A 22,097-nucleotide genomic window follows, 5' to 3' on the forward strand; every position below is an offset into this window, starting at 1 on the left:
TCTCTCTCTCTCTGTCCCCCCTTCACCCTTCCTCCTCCATAACTCCCTGAATAAACATTCAACCTCACCCTGCATGTCGTGTCTATCCATGTTTCTGTCTTCTGCCTGCCCGCCCGCCATGTGTCTCCCTGCCTGGAACCAGCCATTGCTCAGGGACCAGCAGCCATCTCTGCCTGGGGCCCACTGCCTGCTGCCACATGGCCCGCCACCACTGCTCTGAGACCAGCAGCCATCTCTGCCTGGGGCCCACTGCCTGCTGCCACATGGCCCGCCACCACTGCTCTGGGACCTGCAGCCATTTCTGCCTGGGACTGGCTGCTCCCAGAGCCCGCTGCCTGCCACCACATGGCCTGCTGCCACCATTTGGGACCTACAGCATTTCTGCTGCCTACTGCCGTGGGGATCTTGGAGCACATTTTTAAAAAAGAACAACACTATTATATCTGTATCATCCTTTTTTTCTTTTCAAAACAAGAACCCTGAATCTAATCTCCTTTGTTTAGCTTTTTTTTCCTGACCATTACCAATAACAACTTGTAACCCATTCCCCTATACAATGACACATATCCATAATACCCATTGAAAGATCAGGAACCACGAACCCCACCTCTTGGGAATGGGGGTATAAATTTTACTTCCTATTGTCTGAGTGTGACAGCACCTTTAGAAGATGCTGAAAAGAAAAATTTGAGTTAATTATTAAGTCCTGGAAGAGGTAGCTGTATCATTTGTTGTCCAGTCTGTGTGTAATTGGAAAGTGCAGGGCTTATCTCAAGTCCTGGCGAGAGTAGTCTGTGAGGCTGGATCATCTCAGCTAGCCACCTCAGAATTGTTCTGAGCAATTTGTAGTCCAAAGGTGATCTTTAGGTGATGTTTTTCATCTTAATGGTGCTATCATAGTCCTGATGGAATCATCGTTGTGGAATCCCATCACCTTTTTGAAGATTTCAGAGATTGTATTAGGTCAGATTATTCCTTTCTTGATAATTTTTTCTGGGTAGTTCTCCCTTCTTCTTTGTATGCTTATTTGTCCAAAGGTCTTTAAATTCTTCAAGATGGTTGCTTTTATTTTCCTAAAAAAGTCAAAAACAAACCCCTGCCCAACCCTAACTTTGGGGAGGTTCCAAATCTAGTATTTATCAATTTTGATATATGGTTTCTCCTGAATTTTTTGTTCTCGCTTCTATAGCTGTCTTGTCATCCAGAACAGTGTGGATTCTTACAATAGGTACTAGGTTCTTTAATTGCTTATGGAAGGAGTTTCTTCCACAATGACAGGAAATGACTGAACCAAATTTGGCATAGGGGTCTGCGAGAGGCCTCTCCAGGTGATTCCCAATAGCAGAGGGTTATCTTGACTGTCCCTTGTTGTTCTACATTCATTAGTTCAATGCCTAGGACATTGCCACACCTTCTACATAATCAGAATGTTTGAATTATGCTTATAAAAATATTGTTCCTAGGAATGCCCTATTTACAGTCCCTTTTAAGGTGACCTTGTCTGCCACAATTGAAACACCTGACATCTAGATTTTTCTTCAAACCTCTGGAAATCACCTTTCCTATCCAAGCATCATCATGGTCATGAGATTCAATATTAATTGTATCTCAGATCCATTGTTCCAAGGGTGCTGATCTTGCTTTTAATGGCCTGATTACTCTTTCACATTGTGCATTAGCATTTTCAAAAGCCAGAGATTCAATTAGTGTCTAGCTTCTGAATTTGGTATCACTCTATTTACTGCTGAAGTCAATCTTTGTAAGAAATCCATGCCGGTTTCCTTTGAGCCCTGTATGACTTTAGTAAATGACTCAGTTTTCTTTCCTACTTCTTCAGTTTTGTCCCAAGCATTCAAAGCTTCTTCATGGCATAAAGTCAGGGTGTGGCCATCACATAGAGATTACCTTTTTGTATTAGCATAATCTCTCTTTCCAAGAAGTAGGTCTTGGGAGATTTCCATCCCTCTAGCTCTGCTTTATTTTTTTCATCTTTCCACCAGGTCTTCCAAGATTCAAGACTGATGCGACCAAATCTCTAGTCTTGAGGGATAATTCTATTGCAAGTTGACCATGAGTTTAACATTTGCTTCACAAAAGGTGACTGCATGCCATATGAGAATCTTCTTAAATCTAACATTGCCACAGGAAACCAATCAGCTTTTACATAGTCTTGGGTGTATCTATCATTTGGCAATTTCTATAAGGTTACTGGATATATTAAGGTTGATTGTTTGAAATCTTTAGGCTCTTCCTCTCTAATCTTATCTAATCTTAATCAATGCTGAAATTGGTTCTCCTTTAAATTCCTCTGTCTGGATTTGAATATCTCTGTGATCTGTCTTAATAAGTTTTTCTAAAGTCTGTATCTTGGCATTCACATCAACCAACTATTTTAGAGATAAACCAAGAATTAGCAAGATGATAATTAACATTTTGTCAATTAAGTTGATTATCCTTGAATTTAAGTATTCCATTTTAAATCATGTGTTGCATAATTATACAGAGACCTAACTCTATAATAATAGTGTTTCCCATTTTTAACATATGAAAAACTCTATCTTTTAGCTAATTCCTCCCTTTAATAATTCCCAGTTGTCTCACCAAATCTGTTGCCGATGACGATTCAGATGACTATGAAGTGTGAACCTGACTGATGTTGCAAAGAACAGTAGAAGCCTGAGTCGATTTCAAGTCAGCTACCTTGTTTGGTAGCAGCCCCAGAAGGGGGTCCCGGGGAAACCCACCAGGAGAGAAGAAAGGAAAACCTAGTTGGTGGGACAGTGACTCTGGCTACATGTAGCTCTGGTCTATGCCTATAGCTACAAAGCCACAGGCAAGCAGCTTTTTTTGTGAATTTGTACCCCAAAGGTTGGGCACCAGAGGTAGCATGAATTCTAATTGGTCTTAATAATAAAAATCCAGAGTCAGATATAGGGGTTAATGCTGAAAGATCAGAAAAGCAGAGCAGCCAGCCACTAGTTCTTGTCTCTACTGAATCCTCAGACCAAAGGGGCAATCAATCCTGTCCCTACAAATCCTCAGACTGAATACTCTCTCTATGAAACCTTAGAATGACTCTGAGTTCCTGTCTCCTCCCAACTTATAGTCCTCCCTCTGCCCAGCCATTTCACTCCTGTCTCCACCTCCCTAGTGCTGGGGTTAAAGGTATGTGATCCCAAGTACTGGGATCAACTTTGTGTAAGCTCTGTTTCTCCTTTAGACAGATTCAATTTCGCATTGCCCAGGGTGGCCTTGAACTCACAGAGATCTGTCTGCCTCTGTCTTCTGAGTGCTGGGATTAAAGGTGTGTGCCACCACTGCCTGTCCTCTATGGCTAACTAATGGCTTGGCTTTGCACTCGAATCTTCAGGCAAGCTTTATTTGCTAAATCACAAACAAAATATCACCACATTTCCTATTCTCTTTATTTTGTATGTGTGCTGGGGGAGAGAGAGACATTAGGGATTCATCCTAGGATATTGCACGTTCTAGGCAAGTATTCTCCTACTAAGCTATGTCCTAAACATACATTCATTCATTCTTCTCTCATATATTACATCCCGACTGTAGTTTCCCCTCCCTCCTCTCCTCCCAGTTCCTCCCTACCACCTTCCCTCTCTCACAGATCCACTCCTTCTCTGTTTTCTTTCGGAAGAGGGATGGCTTCCTAGGGGTTGTCCTTGTTTCTTTCTTTCTTTCTTTTTTTTTTTTTTTTTTTTGGTTTTTCGAGACAGGGTTTCTCTGTAGCTTTGGTGTCTGTTCCGGAACTAGCTCTTGTAGATCAGGCTGGCCTCGAACTTACAGAGATCCGCCTGTCTCTGCCTCCCGAGTGCTGGGATTAAAGGCGTGCGCCACCACCGCCCGGCTGTCCTTGTTTCTTAATTATAGCTTTTAAAAATTATCACTGAATACTGAAATTTAACAGGTTTATTAACAAACAAATTTGGCATGCATTGAAACAATATGACTTTTCTTCAGTTTATTAGGCTGTTTCAGTACATTAGTAGATTTCTACTGAAGTCATCTGGTGGGCCTACAGTCGACCCAGGCTACTCAGTGTTCCCTGTTGAAATACACTGCTGAGCTTGTTGATCCTTTAATTAAGATATTTATAAGCAAGTTTGTAGCTAAGTTTCTTTCCTTGTACTTTCTTTATTTGACTTTAGTATTAAACTGTCAAGATTATATTAAGGTTATAAGGTTATTATTTAAATAAGTTAATATAATATAATGATCTAGTTCAATGAAACTAGTCTATTAAACCACCCTAACCTGCTATCTCATCTAATAATAAGATTTTGAACTATTGATCCAATTTCTGCATTAAAAGCAATTAATGCTTTTTCTTTTTCTAGAGTCACTTCTAGCAATTTATAGCTTTCTTAGAACCTGTCTATTTCATCCACATGGCACAATTGCTGTGGCTTTCTATTATTTTTCTTAGCTTAAATTTCTTTTAATTTGTGTGTCTTATGTCTTTAATTATTTAGTATGTTTTTCTTCTGTATTTACCTAATTTCTGTGCATTTCTTATTTTTGGGGATATTCTTTTATTCTTTTTTAACTTAAAAATTGTGGGATACACCCAAATTTTTCATTTATATATATATATATGTATATGTATATGTATATGTATATATGTATATGTAGTCCCTCTATTTATATGGCTATATATTTTCTCTAAATGGAATTTTTGTTTTAATATATATTGATATAACTTATTTTCATGGGTTTTAATTAGCTGTCCACAACAGTATAGAATTTCCTAAGTTGCAGTTTATTAAATGTGTGCTTGGGTTAGTCTAGTCCGGATGTATGTTGTGTGGCAGCAGTGCCTTCTGTGGTAACAGATGTGTCCAGATTTGCAGTGGTCCAGTGTGAGCAGACATAGGCAAGTGCAGCAGTTGAACATGTTAAATATGGTCAAGCAACAGTGAGGAACCAAACATTCAATGCATTTGAGTTTAATTTTGTAAAGTTAAATATTCACATATGGCTACAAAGCAATCCATGCTACAGAATACCCATAATTTACATTGTTTTTATGTTTAGGGTTTATTACTTTTACATTTTACATTTGAATGTTGGCCCAAATGTATGTCTGTGTACCATATGCATGAAGTACCTGCAGAAGTCAGAAGAGGATGTCAGATCCCCTGGGTCCGGAGTCACAGATGGTTGTAAGTTGCCATGTGGGTGTTGGGGAACTGAACCCAGGTCCTCTTCAGCAGCCAGTGTTCTTAACTGCTGAGCTATCTTTCTAACCCTCAATAGTTTGAATAAAATGTTTGAAGTTTACTTTATATCCTAAAATAATCTTAATTTTTATGACTATTACACATCCCTGAACAGCATTTTATGTTTTCTGGTGTGTGTATGTGTGTGTGTAGACCGGGGCTCAGCCTGCATATCATTCATTTCTTGGGTGCCATCCATCTTACCTTTAGAAACATTTCCCTCATTTGGCCTCTAGGCTGATTGGCCAACCAGCCCCGGAATCTGCCTGACTCCATCTTCAGCACTGAGGTTACACATATGCATCACCATGCTTGGCTTTTTTTTGTGGGTCCTAGGGATTGAACTCAGGTCCTCAGTTTACACAGCAGGCTCTTTACCAACTGGGCTAGCTCTCTAGCCCATGTTTTCTAATTTCTGTACAGTGATATATATACATATATGTGTGTGTATACATACATACACACACACACACATCTATATTCCTGTAGCTAGATTTTTCTTTGGGTTGCCAACTCACACACACACACAAAAAAAAATAAAAACAAAAAAACAAAAAAAACGCAGGGAGACTTATTAATTATGAAAGCTCGGTCCATAGACTTGTTTCTAACTAGTTTTTCCAACTTAACTTTTTTCTGTTCATCTATGTCCTACCATGTGGCCTGTGACTTTTACCTCTCCTCCAAGTGCATGTCTTGCTTCCTCTGTGCCAGGCTGATAATTCTGGCTTTCTTTTTCCCAGGGTGCTCTCTGTCCAGAAGCCTCACCTATACTTCCTGCCCAGCTATTGGCCATTCATCTTTTTATTAAACCAATCACAGTGACACATCTTCACTCAATGTAAAGGAATACTCCACAACACATTCCATTTAGCTGAGACTTTCTCAGTGCATAGTTTATTATCTTTTATTTACTAGCTAGTTTTGGACGTCTTCATCTTTTTTTTTGTTTTTTTTGTTTTTGTTTGTTTGTTTTTTTTGTTTTTCGAGACAGGGTTTCTCTGTGGTTTTGGAGCCTGTCCTGGAACTAGCTCTGTAGACCAAGCTGGTCTCGAACTCACAGAGATCCGCCTGCCTCTGCCTCCCAAGTGCTGGGATTAAAGGCGTGCGCCACCACCGCCCGGCTGGACGTTTTCATCTTTAAGATACTACTAGCTGAATGACATTGATAATTTGTCAATTCTCCCTTCTTTACTGTTGTTTTACTTATACACTTTCACACTATTAGGTATTTATAAATTTGATACTACCACATCTTCTTGATGAATTCAGCCTTTATTTTTATATAGTAGGCCTCTAGTGTAATATTTTTGACTCAATCTTTTTTGTTTGATGCTAACATAAAAGTTTCATATTTCTTGTGCTGGTTTCATTTGTGAATCTACCAAGTGCCACCTATAGAATGAGTCATCTTGTCTTCCTGAATAGTGACGACCTCTTGGATGTGGATGCCGTTGGTGAACTTCCATGTTCATTTTGGAGTTCCTGAGGACCTGACCATCTGACCGAAGGGCTGAGAGATGGGTCATCCTGTACCCTTTGTATGGCTGCTGCCTTCTCGCATGTCACTGGTTCTGTTGGACACCAGGGCCTTTCTTCGCTCTGTCTTCCAGCTGCCCTCCGTGTCTTTCTTTACAAGATCTAAACTAGACCTCAGTTAAGAAACACTGAGTGTAGTGACGTAGTTCTAGTCTGTTTCTAGTCTTTTAGCACAGAGAGGAGCTGAAAACGGTGGAGAGATGTGAGCAGGACAGACGGTACTGCAAAGAATACCCATTCTTCTCAGAATAGCTCACTCAGGGTGATCAGAGCACCATAGAACCATTCTATGGAAAGCAAGTGCTTCTAAAACCGGCCCAAAGTGTCTCTAAGTCTGTGTGTATTTGCTTGTTTTCTTTGACAGAAAATTTACCTTCCATCTGCTCTTTGGCTTAAATATGTGAGTATATTTTCTTATTAGTTTTTTTCTATAATGTGATTTCAAGTGACTGTATACTTCACATAAATACCTGTGTCACAGTTTATGTACAGTGTCCTGCAATTAGACCTTTGGGTTATTTCTGATTTGTCACCACGTAATGACATTGTTATGACTATAAATACTGTTCATGGCTCTGATGATTTCCTTAGAATACAGTCCAGGAAATTGTTGGGGGCAAAAATTATATATATTTTTAGTTTTTTATTAATTCCAGCACCAAGTGGTGTGGGACAATTGTTTGTATTCTGTCAATTATATTTTAAATAAATGCTGATTGGCCAGTAGCCAGGCAGGAAGTATAGGTGGGACAACCAGGCAGGAAGTAGAGGCGGGTCAATGAAAACAGGAAAATGCTGGAAAGAAGGAAGCCCATTCCTCTAGGTCTAGCCACAGAAGAAGCAAGATGTGACTGCCTCACTGAAAAAGGTACTGAGCCATGTGGCTAACATAAACAAGAATAATGGGCTAATATAAGTTATAAGAGTTAATAAGAAGCTTGAGCTACCAGGGCAATCAGTTTATAATTAATGTAGACCTCTGTGTGGTTTCTTTGGGACTTAACGATTATGGGAACCAGGCAGGACAAAAAACACAGTTGTATAATGTGTATATATGTGTGTGTGAGCACACACATAAACATACACACACATATATTTACTAGAAAGTTTTGTCTTCTTTCTTTCTTTTCTTTTTTTTTCTTTTTTTGTTTTGTTTTGTTTGATTTTTGAGATAGGGTTTCTCTGTGTAACAGCCCAGGCTGTCCTGGAACTCACTCTGTAGACCAGACTGGCTTCAAAGGTTTATTTCTTTTTAATTAATGTGTCTTTGCTTGGAACACTGAAATTTTCCTTGTATTTCTATCAGGAATTTGAATTTCATTTTGCATTAGTTTCTTACTTTTTCTGCTGAGATCTGCATACACACAGTGCTCTTAGCATGAAGTCAAGGGCAAGCAAATACATAGCTATTTATGGTCACTGACATATTTTGGATGATTTATAGAATTTTGTTTTCAAATAAATAAAAATCCTGCTAAGTAGTTTCCTTACTCTTTCCAAGGCTCCGAGGTTGCAGGATTGGTATTGTTGCTTCAAACCCCATTCCTCAGTGCGTTAGCAGCAGAACTACCGAAACGTCTACGTGGTGGCACTTTGAGATATACCTCATACGTGATCTCTTTATAGCCCACAGCTCTACTCTTGCTCTGAGATTTGTCTTCATAAATTAATTTTGTTCAGTCTCTGCAGCTCCTCAGGCTCTTCTGTGTAAACTCTGTTACTTTGGAGTCATTCTCAGCTTTTATCAGAGAGAGGGTCCTTCAGTAGAAATTCAAGTTCTATCATTAGACTTTACAGAAAAGTAACAGTTCTTTACCTTTTTGTTGCCAAGATACAGTTTCCTAGGCAGCATGATTTCCTCTAAAATATCTCCAGCACACTCATAGCTCGCTTTCTCTCTTGGTTTAATATCTGCCAAAGAGATAGAATATTGGTTTTTTTTCTAAGTTTAAATTAAGAAAGTTAGTAACACATTCTGATAGCATTTCTATTGTATAATAATGATTATTTCCTTTGGTTATTCTAATTTTTTAAATTTCCCTTTCTGCATATCAAAATTTAATAACTGAGCACCAGCTTCTAGTGACTTAGAAGTAGCACATAAGATTAGAATATCTCTGTGCAGAATACGAAATCCAGTAAGTGAAAAGTTGAAAGAGTATGTTGTTTCTTTGTCCATTTTCTGTTGCCATGACAGAAAACCTGAGACTGGGTGATTTTTTTGAAGAAAAGAGATTTATTGTGATCCACTGTCTTGAGGTGGATAAGCACATGATCAGATAGCCATGTCCAGCGAGCGCCTGGCGTGTCATAACAAGACAGAAAGCTGAAGGGCAAGGGCGCTGTGCAGAGACAGCACATCAGGGGCAGCTTCACTTCTTTCCTATTTTTTATATAATATATTTTATCAAGTCCCATTCCCTTCCCTCCATTTCTCCCCTCATCTATCCCCACCCCTTTTCCTCTTCACTTCATGTGCACTGCTCTTCCACCCACCAAGTCCATTTAGTGTGCCTGCACGTGTATGGGGAAAGAACCATCTGTTGGAATGTGGGTGGCCTGTCAGAGCCCACATCCCTAAAGAAAACTGACTTCCCTCCCAGCAGCCATAAGTTGCCCATAGTTCCTAAGCTAGGGATGGGACTGCCTGAGCCCCTCCCCACCATGCTGGATCTCGCTGACTCATTCTTGTGCAGGTCTTGCACATGCAGTCATAGCTACTGTGAGTTGTGTGCAAGGACCCTGTTATTCCCGGCAAATACTGTTTGTGTCAGTGACCAGAAATAGATGTTTTGCTGCATCTACTCTTAGAATCCTCCTTGCGTCTCGTCGCTAATAATACTTTAGCCTTAGGCCAGGGAAGTGTTCTATAGATGTCCCATTTAGAGCTGAGAACTCCAGAATATCTTATTCTCTGAATAGTGAACAGTTGTGGTCTCTGTATTAATTACCCTCTGCTGCAGGAAGAAGTTTCTCTGAGGAGTGTTGAGAGATGCACTAATCTTTGGGTATAAATTTAAGAACTTAGGGAACAGTTTATTACTTTGTACATTTAGCAGGAGAATAGTGAGTTCTCCCCTAAGACCATGAACTAGCCAGCCACAGGTTTGGTCTGGTCACTAGTACCAGGTCTGTTCTGAGGGAGCATTGCATTTGATCAGAAAAGCAGCTGGTCAATCTCAGAACGTTCATGCCGCCATTGCACCAGTGAGAAAACATTGCCTGGTTGTTATGCTAGCTCCCCCAGTCCACAGCTAGCTAAGACTTTGATGACTTTGCTTCCCTGTTACTGTGCATGAACCTTCCAGCTCCATGAAAGCAGCCAGTAGGGATGAAGATTCCAGGTTGGTACTGATGTGGGAATCCCCTCTGTGTGTTGCTTGTATTGGTTAATGAATAAAGAACCTGCTTTGGCCTGAAGGGCAGAACTTAGGTAGCAGAGAAGACAGAACTGAATTCTGGGAGGAAGAAAGGAGAGTGAGAAGGAGCCACCATGGAGCCGCCAGAAACGGACACTGGGAATTTTACCTGGTAAGCCACTGCCACATGGAATACACAGATTAAGAGAAATGGGTTAAATTAAGATGTAAGAATTAACCAATAAGAAACTAGAGCTAATGGGTCAAGTGGTGATTTAATTAATACAGTTTCTGTGTGGTTATTTTGGGGCTAAGCTAGCTGGGTAGCCAGGACAAACAAGCGGCCTGGCCCTCCCTCCAACAATTGGCACCCACATGGTCAACTAAATCCACTTAAAAACCCAAGAGAGCTTAATTTTAAACAACACACACACACATACACACACACACACACACACACACACACACACACACACACACACACACAATGGAGTTTAACACAGCTTCTTGCTGTTTGCTGGTGGCATGCTACAGCTCCTTTAAGAAAGCGTTTCCTGACTCAGCAGCAGAAAAAAAAAAGCTGTGCAGTTTTAAAATGCCGGCTTTCTGGGCTATGCTGCTAGCCTGACCTCTGGCTCTTGCAGGAGACAGAGCATTTGGATGGGGTTTGTGAGTAAAGTGTATGGCTTACTTGATGGGAATGTGGACTCACTGTGTGCCTGGAAGTGGGACAATGCATATGGCTCAGAGGCACATGTGGCTCCACCATGCTGAACTGTGCAGAGTGCAGGCAGGAACTACCGTATGTATCATAAGAAAAGCAAAGCTTAAGTTTTAGACTGGGCAGGCAAACCGGTGGTACCATATTACCCTTACTAATGGCATAACTTAAGTTTTTAAGAAACGCTTAGCATTTTAAGAAGTGCTTCTGAACAGTAAAGAATTATTACAGATTTACTGTAATAATAATAGGACAGATTCAGACATAAATGACCTGGCAGCGGCAGCAGCACTGTTTGACAGTCCTCTCGTGCTGTGATTAATCTAGTCCTGTGAGAGCAGAATTTAGCACACTTGCGTGAGAAAGACAACCATGTATTCGTGAGTTTTGATGACCTTATCACTTCTAACAGTTCCACCACCTCTCAATGGGAACCAAATTTCTGCATGTCTCAGAGGGAGCAAAGCATACTCAACCCGTAGCCAGGGGTTCTCTCTCTGCTGGTGAGCCATCTATCCAAGTCCTCCATAGTAAAGTGTTCTCCCTACCTGGCTCGTGTCTCACCTGCTTCCTTTCTTTTTCTCGTTTGAGACTTGAATGCTTTTTTGGGAATTGACGCTGAGTTTAGTTTAAGAAAACATTTAAGAAGGCAGATATCTGAGAAGGATGAATCTTGGTTTAAGGCGGGGCAGGGAATAGCTCAGTGGTAGAGTTCTTGTTTAGCGCATTAAAAGCTTTGGGTTTCTTATCCAGTACTGCAAAAAGAAACAAACAAGTTCAGACTTAGCTATATCATCATCCACTTCTGCCCTGAAAAGGCAGAGCCAGGAACAGTGAGCAGGAAACACGCATTGATCTCTCCTCTTCCACATTCTTAAAACCCACTGTGGTGGTTTGGAAGAAAATGAACCCAAAAGGTAGTGGTACTATTGAGAGGTGTGGCTTTGTTGGAGTCGTTGTGACTTTTTTGGAGGAAGTGTCTCTGCAGAAGCAGGCTTTGAGGTCTCATATATGCTCAAGATACTGCCCAGGGTCTTAGATCACTTCCTATTGTCTGCAAGCCAAGATGTACAACACTCAGCTATCTCTCCAGCACCATGTCTGCCTGTCTGCCTCCACATCCCACCATGACTATAATGGACTGAACTCTGAACTATAAGTGAAGCACCACAATTAAATGTTTTTCTTTATAAGAGTTTTCATACTTATGGTGTTGATGGAGGAAGGTCATTGGTTAATTAAATAAAGAAGCTGCTTGCCCTGATAGGTTAAAACATAGGTGGGAGGAAGAGGAAGTGAGGTCAGACTCGACAGCTCTCCACTCTTGCGGGCAGAGGCGAGAGCTCTGCTCTCTGAGGCACACGCGATGAAGCTCCAACCCAGGATGGACATAGGCTAGAATCTTCCCGGTAAGCGCACCCAGCTGTGCTACACAGATTATAAGAAATGGGCTAGTCCAGGTGCGAGAGTTAGCCTAAAAGAGGCTAGATAGAAAGAGCCAAGCAGTGATTAAAAGAATACAGTGTCCATGTAATTATTTCGGGTAAAGCTAGCCGGAGGTGGCTGGGGTGCTGGGGACACAGCCCCGCCACTTATATTACAACATGGTGTCTCTTCACAGCAACAAAAACCCTAACTAAAACACCCACCTTATCTCAAATCTTCCCAGATCTCTCCTCTTCTTCCCACTGATCTGACCCCAGATAACCCTGTCAATCAATTTTGTTTATCCATGTTCTGTCTTACTCCTCAAACATTCCAAACACTCACACATTTTTCAGAGTTATACATTTTGTATATATTATGTTACATCTTGAGTTATTAGAATATCCAGTGGCATTTATTTCAAATAAGTCTCCTCATTCTTTGCAATTGTAGTATATTTCATATGTAAATAAATCACTATTGATTAACCAGTTCTTCATTTGATGGTCATTTATACTGCTTCTGATATTTTGTGTCTGTGTGACTATATGTTTAACAAATCCCTTGAAATAGCCTTTCTAAGTTAAGGAATACATACATTTACACTTGCCATAGTTATTTGCCTAACTGCTATATAAAATACTGTATTCATTTTACTGGTGCCTTGTAGTGACTAGCCAACCATGCCAAGAATTATCATATCCTTGATCAGATACATTAAAATTCTTATCAGTAAACTTTTCAGTTTTATTTGCATGACATTGAATATCTTTTTATATGTATAGAGTATATATCTTTTCTTGTTAGCTGCTGGTTTGTAAGCTCTGTCTGCTTTTCCTATTTTATACTTAGATCTATGGTTTAAGTTGATTTTTGTGTATGGTGAGAAGTAGGAAGCCAGGCATGGTGGCACACTCCTTTAATCCTAGAATTTGGGAGACAGAGGCAGGCACACCTTTATGAGTTTGGAGCCAGTCTGGTCTACACAGCAAGTTCGAGGACAGCCAGGACTACACAGAGAAACTGTGTCTCAAAAAAACAAAAGTGGGGGGTAGGTGTGTAGGAATATGAGTATTCAATTGATTTGCATAATTTTTGGAAGATAATTCTTTCCTTGTTCATTGCAGTTACAGCTTTGTTATCACTTGTGTGTGTGAGGAATCATTAGCCCTTTTTCTTGCCTTGTCTTTTCTTTTTCTAAACCTGTAGCTCTTCTTGCCTCAGCTTCTCTAGTGCTGCTATTCTAGGCATGAGCAACCACAACTGTGTTTTTTTTCTTTTATGTAGCCTACTCCAGACTAGACTTTTCTCTGTAGCTCAGGCTAGGCTTGAGGTCTCAGTGGTTCTCTAGCCTCAGCTTTCTGGATGCTAGAATATCAGTCATGTGCCGCCATACCTAGCCAATATCACCAGATCTTAATCGCTATGCATTCTAAACAGCAATGGCTAGTGCTCCAACTTAGTTCTCCGGGATTTCTTTGTTAGCTTTTGTTCTTTGTGTTTCTAGCTTGTTGATTTGTGTAGGAAATATTATTGAGAATTTGATTATTGCTAGAAATCCAGAAATTGAAGGTAATGTTGACACATTTACTATGTAGTCTTTAAGTCTGGGAAATTTGTATCTGTATTTTAGTACTGTTTTTATATTTTCCCTAGAGGTCTGAAGTTCCTTTCATTAGATTACAATTGTATGTTGGCATTATGCTGGCTGATCTGTGTCCCTCTTCCCATTCCCATAGTCTGACTGCAGTGGGCCTGGGTGTGATGTGGGATTCCCCTGTGTATGCTATGAATATGTTTTATTACCATTGGTTAATAAAACTGCTTTGACCTATGGCAGGGTATAACAGAGCTAGGCAGAAGTCATGTAGCTGCTGAAGGAGGATACTGGAACTTAACCAGTAGGCCACAGCTTCGTGGTGAAACACAGATAAATAGAAATGGGTTAATTTAAGATGTAAGAGTTAGCTAGGAATATGCCTAAGCCATTGGTCAAGCAGTCTTGCAATTAATATAGTTTCTGTGTGATTATTCGGGTCTGGGTAGCCAGAAAACCAAAGTCCAGTATCTGTTTACATGGGTGGTGGCATTTTCTCATGGCACTTGGCAAATACTGCAAATTTGAACTTTCTCACCAATCATAGCCATTATCTGATGCTCTCAGTGTAGCATTCTGTGACTTTGATAAATTTATACAATCATGTTATGATACCGTGATTAGAGTATAATCTTTACATGTCCATATACTTTTTCCTCTCTTTGTAGTCAGTTTCTTCTTCTATCATCATTTGGCCAAACTAATCTACTTAGTCTACTGTTGACATTTCATATAAGTGGGACCATGTAGTATATTGCTGTTTAAGTGAGATTAAATCATGTTGTATGAATCAATAGTTCATTCTCTCTCACTGGTGAATAATATCCCATCCTGTGAATATACCATTTGTTTGTTCAGTTCCCAGGCAAGGAGCATCTGTGTACGTTCAATATTTTAACCAGTATGTTATATCTACAGAGCTACTGTAAACATCTCTGGATGAACTTCTTTGTTTTCATTTATCTTGGATAAATTTCTAGAAGTGGTATTTCTGGGTCTTTGGGTAAGCACATATGCAGCTCTGTGAGAAACAAACAGTTTGCAAATATGCTGTGCTATTTTGCCTTCTTACTTGGAAATTATTATATTCTCTTTACTTCCATTCTGGTTTTTTTTTTTTTTGAGACAGGGTTTCTTTTTTTAAGATTTATTATGAATAGAGTGTTCTGCCTCAATGTATGCCTGCATGCCAGAAGAGGGCACCAGATCTCACTACAGATGTTGTGAGTCACCATGTGCTTGCTGGGAATTGAACTCGGGACCTCTGGAAGAGCAGCTGGTACTCTTAACCTCTGAGTCATCTCTCTAGCTCTTGTCAGCACTTGGGCTTTCTTTTTCTTTCTTTCTTTCTTTTTTTTCTTTTTTGAGACAAGTTCTCTGCAGAGTCCTGGTTGTTTGGGAACTTGCTTTGTAGACCAGGCTGGCCTCGAACTTTCAGACATCTGCCTCCTGAGGGCTGGGATTAAAGGGATGTGCCACCACTGTCAGCTTGGTTTTCTGTTTTCTTTAAGTGTGCAGTATTATCTTTTTTATTTTTATTTTGGGGATCATTATATAATTACAGTATTTTTCCTTTCCTTTCTTCCCTCTGAACTGCCCCTTATACCAACTTGCTCTCTTTCAAGTTTATGGCCCCTTTTTTCATTAATTATTATTCATATATGTATATACATATATATTCCTAGCTATAATCCTCTGAGATGGTATTATGTTACTTGATTGTATCAAGACTATTTGGTATTGGGAAAGCAATTGGATGCTCTTCCCTGGGAGGACTATTTCTTCTGCTCTCAGCATTCCTTAGTTGTCTGTAGTTCTTTGTGTAGGGTTGAGGCCTTATGAGTTTTCTTTGTCCACTTTCGCGTGTCTGTTGATGTCATCCTTGTTCAGCTCATGTTTGGCCAGTCATCTTGGTGAGACTTTATGGTTGTCTTTTGACATTACTAAGAGACATAATCTCACAACAAACTTCATGGTCCTCAGATTCTTACAATCGTCCCTGTTTTCTTTTCCATAACGTTCCCTGAGTCTTGGGTGCAAGAGTGTTGTGAATAGACTCTGTAATTCTACATTTGATTGGTTCTGGTTTTCTGTAATGGTCTCCATCTGTTACAAAGAGAATTTTTCATGAGAGAGGGGTGACAACCTACCTGTGGGTATATGGACAATTGTTTAGATTGTTGCTAGTGATTATGCTGGCTCACATAACTTGTGCTAACTAGCAGGTATCTAATTAAACTTAAGACCCTCTCAACAATAGGGAAACCATGACTGGTACTGGTAACCCACTACTCAGGCCAGTGAAGTCATAGACCTTAGGGGAAAACCTCCAACCACCACTCTACTTCACAGCACAATTCCTAGTTTTATCTTTTAAAGAGGTTTTATTTGTTTTTATTTTCTATGTGAGTGTTTTGCCTACCTCTGTCACATGCATGCAGTGCCTGATGAGGCCAGAAGAGGGCATACTTTTCTTACTGCATAGTCCAGGCTAGCTTCAAATTCAAGGTCCTCTTGTCCCAGCCTTGCCAGTTATTGGATTGCCACCATCTTCCACTATGCCTAGCAATACAATGCAATTTTAAATTTAATTAGCATATTGATTATAGTATTTCTCTGCAAAGTGTTAAAATAGTTCAAACTAATACCAATTAGATGAATAAGAGAAGCTTTACATGACTTTTCTAATCTATTTCAATTAAGATAGACTGTTATTGGTGCTGGTATAGGAAAAGTTTGATTTCCCTTTTTCTTTATCCAAGTATCAATTCCTAAACAGATTTAACTATCAAAAACAAAACTCGAAAGCTCAATAAATGCAAAATTTTTCAGATTTTCATAAGGAGTTAATAAAACATGGCAAAGTGCTAAGTACATAAGAATATTACAACAAAATTTATTATTAAACTAACAATTGCTCTACATCAGTATTAGCTTGTGAAGAGTATAAAGACTTGTGCTTGTGCTGTAGTTTTAGATGTTGGGTGTATGTTGTTCTCTGTTTTCTGTTTGTCATTTAAATGCCTCTTGTGTTTGGATGTTCTTTCTTGTCTCAGACTGGGAAAATTTCTGCTGTAATTTCATGGAATACTCTATGCTTTAGTATTTATCTTAACTCCTCCTATCTCATGAGTTCTTAGATTCGGTCTCTTGATTGATTTCTAGAGTTCCTAGTCATTTTGGTCATTCTTTTTTTCTGTTTATTTTTTTAAAGTTGGGGTCTGGAGAGATGGCTCAGTGCTTAAGAGCACTTGTTGCCTTTCCAGATGTTCTGAGCTCAGTTCAGTACCCACATCAGATGGCTCACAACTGGCCACAACTCCAGCCCCAGGGATGCAGTGCCCTCTTATGGCCCCTTGGGTAACTGCACACACATGGCATATTCACTCAGAGATACATAACATACATATCATACACATAAATAAAAAGTAAAAACGGGTACATCTTGCGTGGGCATGCATGTAGGGGTCTGAACACAAGTTTTTGGAGTCAGTTATCTGCTTTCTGTACCAGCATGAAGGCCTGAGTTTGATTTCCGGCAGTCATATGAAAACCAGGCGTGGTGGCTCACACCCAACAGCCCAGCACTGGGGTGGTGGCTATAGAGGGATCCCTGGGGCTTGTTGGCCAGCCAGTCTAGTTGAATCAGTGAGCTCCAGATTCAGTGAGATATCTGTCTCAAACAGTGAAGTCAAAAGCAATTGAAGAGCCTTGATGAAGGCCTGTGATCTTCATGTGTTTGCACACTGGTGTGCATGGGCACTCTCACACACTCATGCATATAAACAAGCATCACAAGGATTCTTTGTTTACATAACCAAACTTATTCCTAGGGCATGGAGGAATTGCAAAATATAATCATGATATTCATCTGCTCTAACAGTTGAATACTGGCTTAGATATTTTTTTCTTGTTTAGTAAAGAACTTTGTACCAACATTTTGAAAAGAAACGATTGATTGATTGAATCACATGAGCAGGAAGACTAAGTATCTATCTGGTCTGGACTGAGATGGTCTGGATGAAATGAAACTTGTAACCAGAAGGCACATTCCCAGTCCTGTTTGAGAGTGGAGAGGTGTTGGGACCAATTAAGTCCTGGCCTTCAGCTGGATGTTGGGATTAATTGAGTCCTGGCCTACAGCTGCTCTGAGCACGAGACCTTCAGGAGTTCCTGATGGCAGGAGAGTGGTTTCTGGTGGGTTTGGCTGGGGCGTGGCTATCTCTATATAATCTGCCCCTGAACACAATAAAGGGGGCATTCTTGGGGGGATTCAAGGATGACCCGTGTCTCTGTCTCTGTGTGTGTGTTTGTGTATTTTAACCTCCAGCCCCCTTTCCCGAAGCTCGGTAACTGGGTGCCAGCCGCAACGAACGCAGACACGGGGGGCGTGGTGCGCAGCACGCGGCGTAGAGGTACCGATTTCATGGTGTTTGAGATAAGTAGCTAAAGTAACTGTACTTTGTTCAACAGGTGGCTTTTCAGAGAAGTCAAGCGAATGGAGCTCAGAAGAGGAGGAGCCAGTGAAGAAGGCAGGACCTGTCCAAGTCCTCATTGTCAAAGATGACCATTCCTTTGAGTTAGATGAGGCTGCGTTGAACCGGATCCTTCTCTCCGAATCTGTCAGAGACAAGGAGGTAGTTGCTGTGTCGGTCGCTGGAGCCTTTAGGAAAGGGAAGTCTTTCCTGATGGACTTTATGCTGCGGTACATGTACAACCAGGTATGGAAGGGCCCTTAAAAACATTTCCTTCCCATGCCTCTTCCATGTTGGGTTCTTACGAGTGCTGAGTATTCCTGTTTCTGTTATTATGTGTGCTCAATGTGAGGGTTGCGGTGTAGCCATTCCAACCTGGGTGCTTTGGGAGCAAACTACACAGGATTTTTCTTGGAAGCTCCTGCATTACATTTACCTAAAGATATAACTTACTCTTTAGTCTTTTAAAAATTAGCACTAGCATAATGATAGAACTATGAATTTTACATGTAATATTTAAAATGTCAAGTAGATTTTACCATAAGCTTTTCTTTTTAATAATTTCTCCACCGTGTTTATGATAACATTCTTAAGACATGAGGCAAATTTTGAGCCAGGTGGCGGCAGTAGCACACACCTTTAATCCCAGAACAAACAGAGGCGGTGGATCTCTGTGAATTCAAGGTCAGCCTGGTCTACAGGAGCTAGTTCCGGGACAGACTCCAAAGCTACAGAAAAACTGTGTCTCGAAAAACCAAAAAAAAAAAAAAACAAAACAAAACAAAAAATCATGAAACAGATTTTAAGGATTTTCACAATGTGCACTTAAGTGCCAACACCTCAATTCTTCCACAGACCGAATTTATCATGTATGTCTGTGTGTACTCATTCTTCCTAGTCGTTCATTTCTTAATGATATTAAAAAACTTCAAATTAGTCTGGAGGTGGTGGCGCACGCCTTTAATCCCAGCACTCAGGAGGCAGAGGAAGGAGGATCTCTGTGAGTTTGAGGCCAGCCTGGTCTACAAGAGCTTCAAAGCAACACAGAGAAACCTTGTCTCAAAAAACAAAAAACAAACAAAAAAACTTCAAAATTAAATTGCTAACATCAGTGTACTTTCTCACATGCTTCAATATAAGTCATATATTATTCTCATAGTTTTTGTTTTTAAATAAAATCTATATGGAGAAACACAAATACTAAATATATTTGTTTATTTTTATAAATGCGTATCCCTGTGCAGGCCAGAACTCAAAACAGAGACAGCCATTCTCTCCAGAAAGTTCCTTTATAGCCTTTTCTAGTCTGGTCTCACTTTGTCCTAACCTCAGAGGCAACTGACAGTGTCTGACAAATCGTGTTGATACAGACATGTGACGTCTAGGGACCTTGGCTCTATCAAATGCAGAAGGATGCATGGGAAATTATTACAAGGCTAGAAGTTGGCAAAGGAAAACATTCTGGCATCCCCCCCTCCCCGTAACTTCCAATGCAAACATGGAGTTTTGAAGTAGAATCGATAAACCTCCCAAAGAACTTTTCTGAAGCACTAGACAGGCTGAGGCAGAATTCCAAGTTAAGAATTAGCCAGCCAGGTGTGGTGGCATAGACCTTCAATCCCAGTATTTGGACCACAGAGACAGATGGATCTCTGTGAATTTGAGACAAACCTGGTCTACAAAGCAAGTTCCAGGACAGGCAGGACTATACAGAGAAACCCTGCCTCAAAAAAGAAAAAGGAAAAGAGAAAGAAAAAAAAGGTTAGATTGAATAGAAAATTCCAGGCCAACCTGAGCCGCATGACGAGACTGTCGCAAAGGTCTTTGGACTGTGTCTTTATAGCACAGTTATCCATTTTTAGTTTGATCTTTTAGGCATGAAGTATTTTAGGACAACTTTGAAGCTAACCTTTATCTAGCTTTAGTTCAAACAAATAAAGAACAGAAGTGCTAAGATAATTCAGACTTTGAAAGCAAGCAAAACTCTAAACCCAAATAAGTTACGGTACTTACCATCTATAGATGGGTTATTGGTGCACATTCTAGTCAAGTGTGGTAAAGGGTGCTTGCTAGGATCCCCTTTTCTTTATCTGCACCTAGCAGAGCATTGACAAAGAGAGACAGAAGGTGATCACTGGCTGTGCTGTTCCCTGCAGAGGGCAGCAATCACTGGCCGTGTGGGCTTACTCTAGTCCTGTTTCTGCACTTGTGACTACCAATTGCAATTAGAATGGCGATATGTAATTTTTAATGTGACAAACTATGTTCTTTTAAGCAGGAAAAATTTTAACTTCATTTTATGCCTGAAACATAGTGTTCAATAATTAATCATTAGAGACAGTGAATGTGTGCCTGAATGCATGAAACAAGCTAAATGTTCAGTCTTCCACAGGCGCTCTTTATGGATCTATCTCTTGTCCTTCAAAACTATTTTTCTGGGATAGAACTTTTATAATATCTTAAAAAGATCATTATCCTCTGGTAATGTTGCAGTAATGTTATTTTCCTAGTTCATAACCATCAGTTTATCCTTTGAAATATATTTTCCAACTATTTTTGTATGTAGCATATTTAATTGAAATATCAACATTGAATAGTTAATAGCAATTGACTCTTGCATTGTGTTAAGCACCATGGAGGATACAAAAACAGATAGCTATACTAATGCATATCATGGTTTGGATAAGGAAACAGAATCAAGATGTGTGAAAAATTAGAGCAATGCTCAGCTCTAAATGGAACACCTGAATCACACACCTTCCTCCCAGGCTCGTGGATCATTGTGGAAGAGGGCTAGAAAGCATCTAAAAGCCAGGTAGGGCAACTACAAGGAAACTGTCTTCCAGACACAACACAGTGACCACACAGATGAACTCACGGGGTTGTGACAACACACACAAGACCTGTGCAAGCTCGAGCCGTCCCAAATATCAACACGGAGAGGGGACGTGGGCACAAAGCACCATCCTAGCCAAAGCACTATTGACAGGTGATAAGTGTACAAGATCCGGATCTAGAGGGGAAGGAAAAGGGCCGCTCTAGACTCAGGGGAATACCTTAAACAAAGAGCACACCTTCCATGGAGTGGATCTTGCGTTGGCAATGAAGATGTAAGAATTATAGCACAGATGGTGCAACCCATTATTATGCTTTTTATAATGATCTAAAATTGCTTTATAGAATAAGACAGGATATAGCACACACACTCTCCTGCCAAGACTCAGCCATCACTGCGGAAGAGGAGGTGGAAAGATCATATGATCTATAGGCCATAGATGACTACAAAGAAACTGTTCTCTGGACACAAAAGGGGCAGTTTGCCCTTGTGAGCTAACTCACAGCTGCATAAACACTGCATGCTCAAGCCAGAAAAATCCCAGCAGAGGCAGGACGTGGTCACCAAATCTCACCCCTAGCTGAGGGAGGAACTGTTGGTAATTGTTATCTGTCAGGAGAAGGAGGGTCAGTTTTCTTCAAGGGTGTCACCCTGGTAGGTCAGCCATGCTGTGGTGGATGGCTGTACAACCAAGAGTATATTGTCAGCCCTAACTGGATGTGTGTTTGTTTTCATGAAGACACAAACACATAGTAGGGTGGGTATGGAATGGGCAGTGCATCTGGGAAGAATTGGGGAAGGGAATGGATATGATCAAAATATTATATATAAAAATTTCAAGGAATTAATAAGATATTTTTGAAGGTAGCAAAATTATATTTTATACTAGTTTTGTAGACTCAGCCTAT

The 22,097-nt window shown here is 40.3% G+C and overlaps 1 protein-coding gene across 2 annotated transcripts in view; it reads left to right on the plus strand.

The window, feature by feature from the left end:
• The window catches only part of Atl1 (atlastin GTPase 1), a 77,806-nt gene that overhangs the window by 26,012 nt on the left and 29,697 nt on the right, over nucleotides 1–22,097 (plus strand). For both annotated transcript variants that reach the window (XM_026779262.1, XM_005343154.3), the window contains one exon: nucleotides 18,352–18,599. In XM_026779262.1, the coding sequence (XP_026635063.1) occupies nucleotides 18,352–18,599 (248 nt within the window). The remainder of the gene's footprint in view (nucleotides 1–18,351; nucleotides 18,600–22,097) is intronic.

This window comes from Microtus ochrogaster, chromosome 1, assembly GCF_000317375.1.
Source record: "Microtus ochrogaster isolate Prairie Vole_2 chromosome 1, MicOch1.0, whole genome shotgun sequence".
In the NCBI taxonomy this organism is placed as follows: domain Eukaryota; kingdom Metazoa; phylum Chordata; class Mammalia; order Rodentia; family Cricetidae; genus Microtus; species Microtus ochrogaster.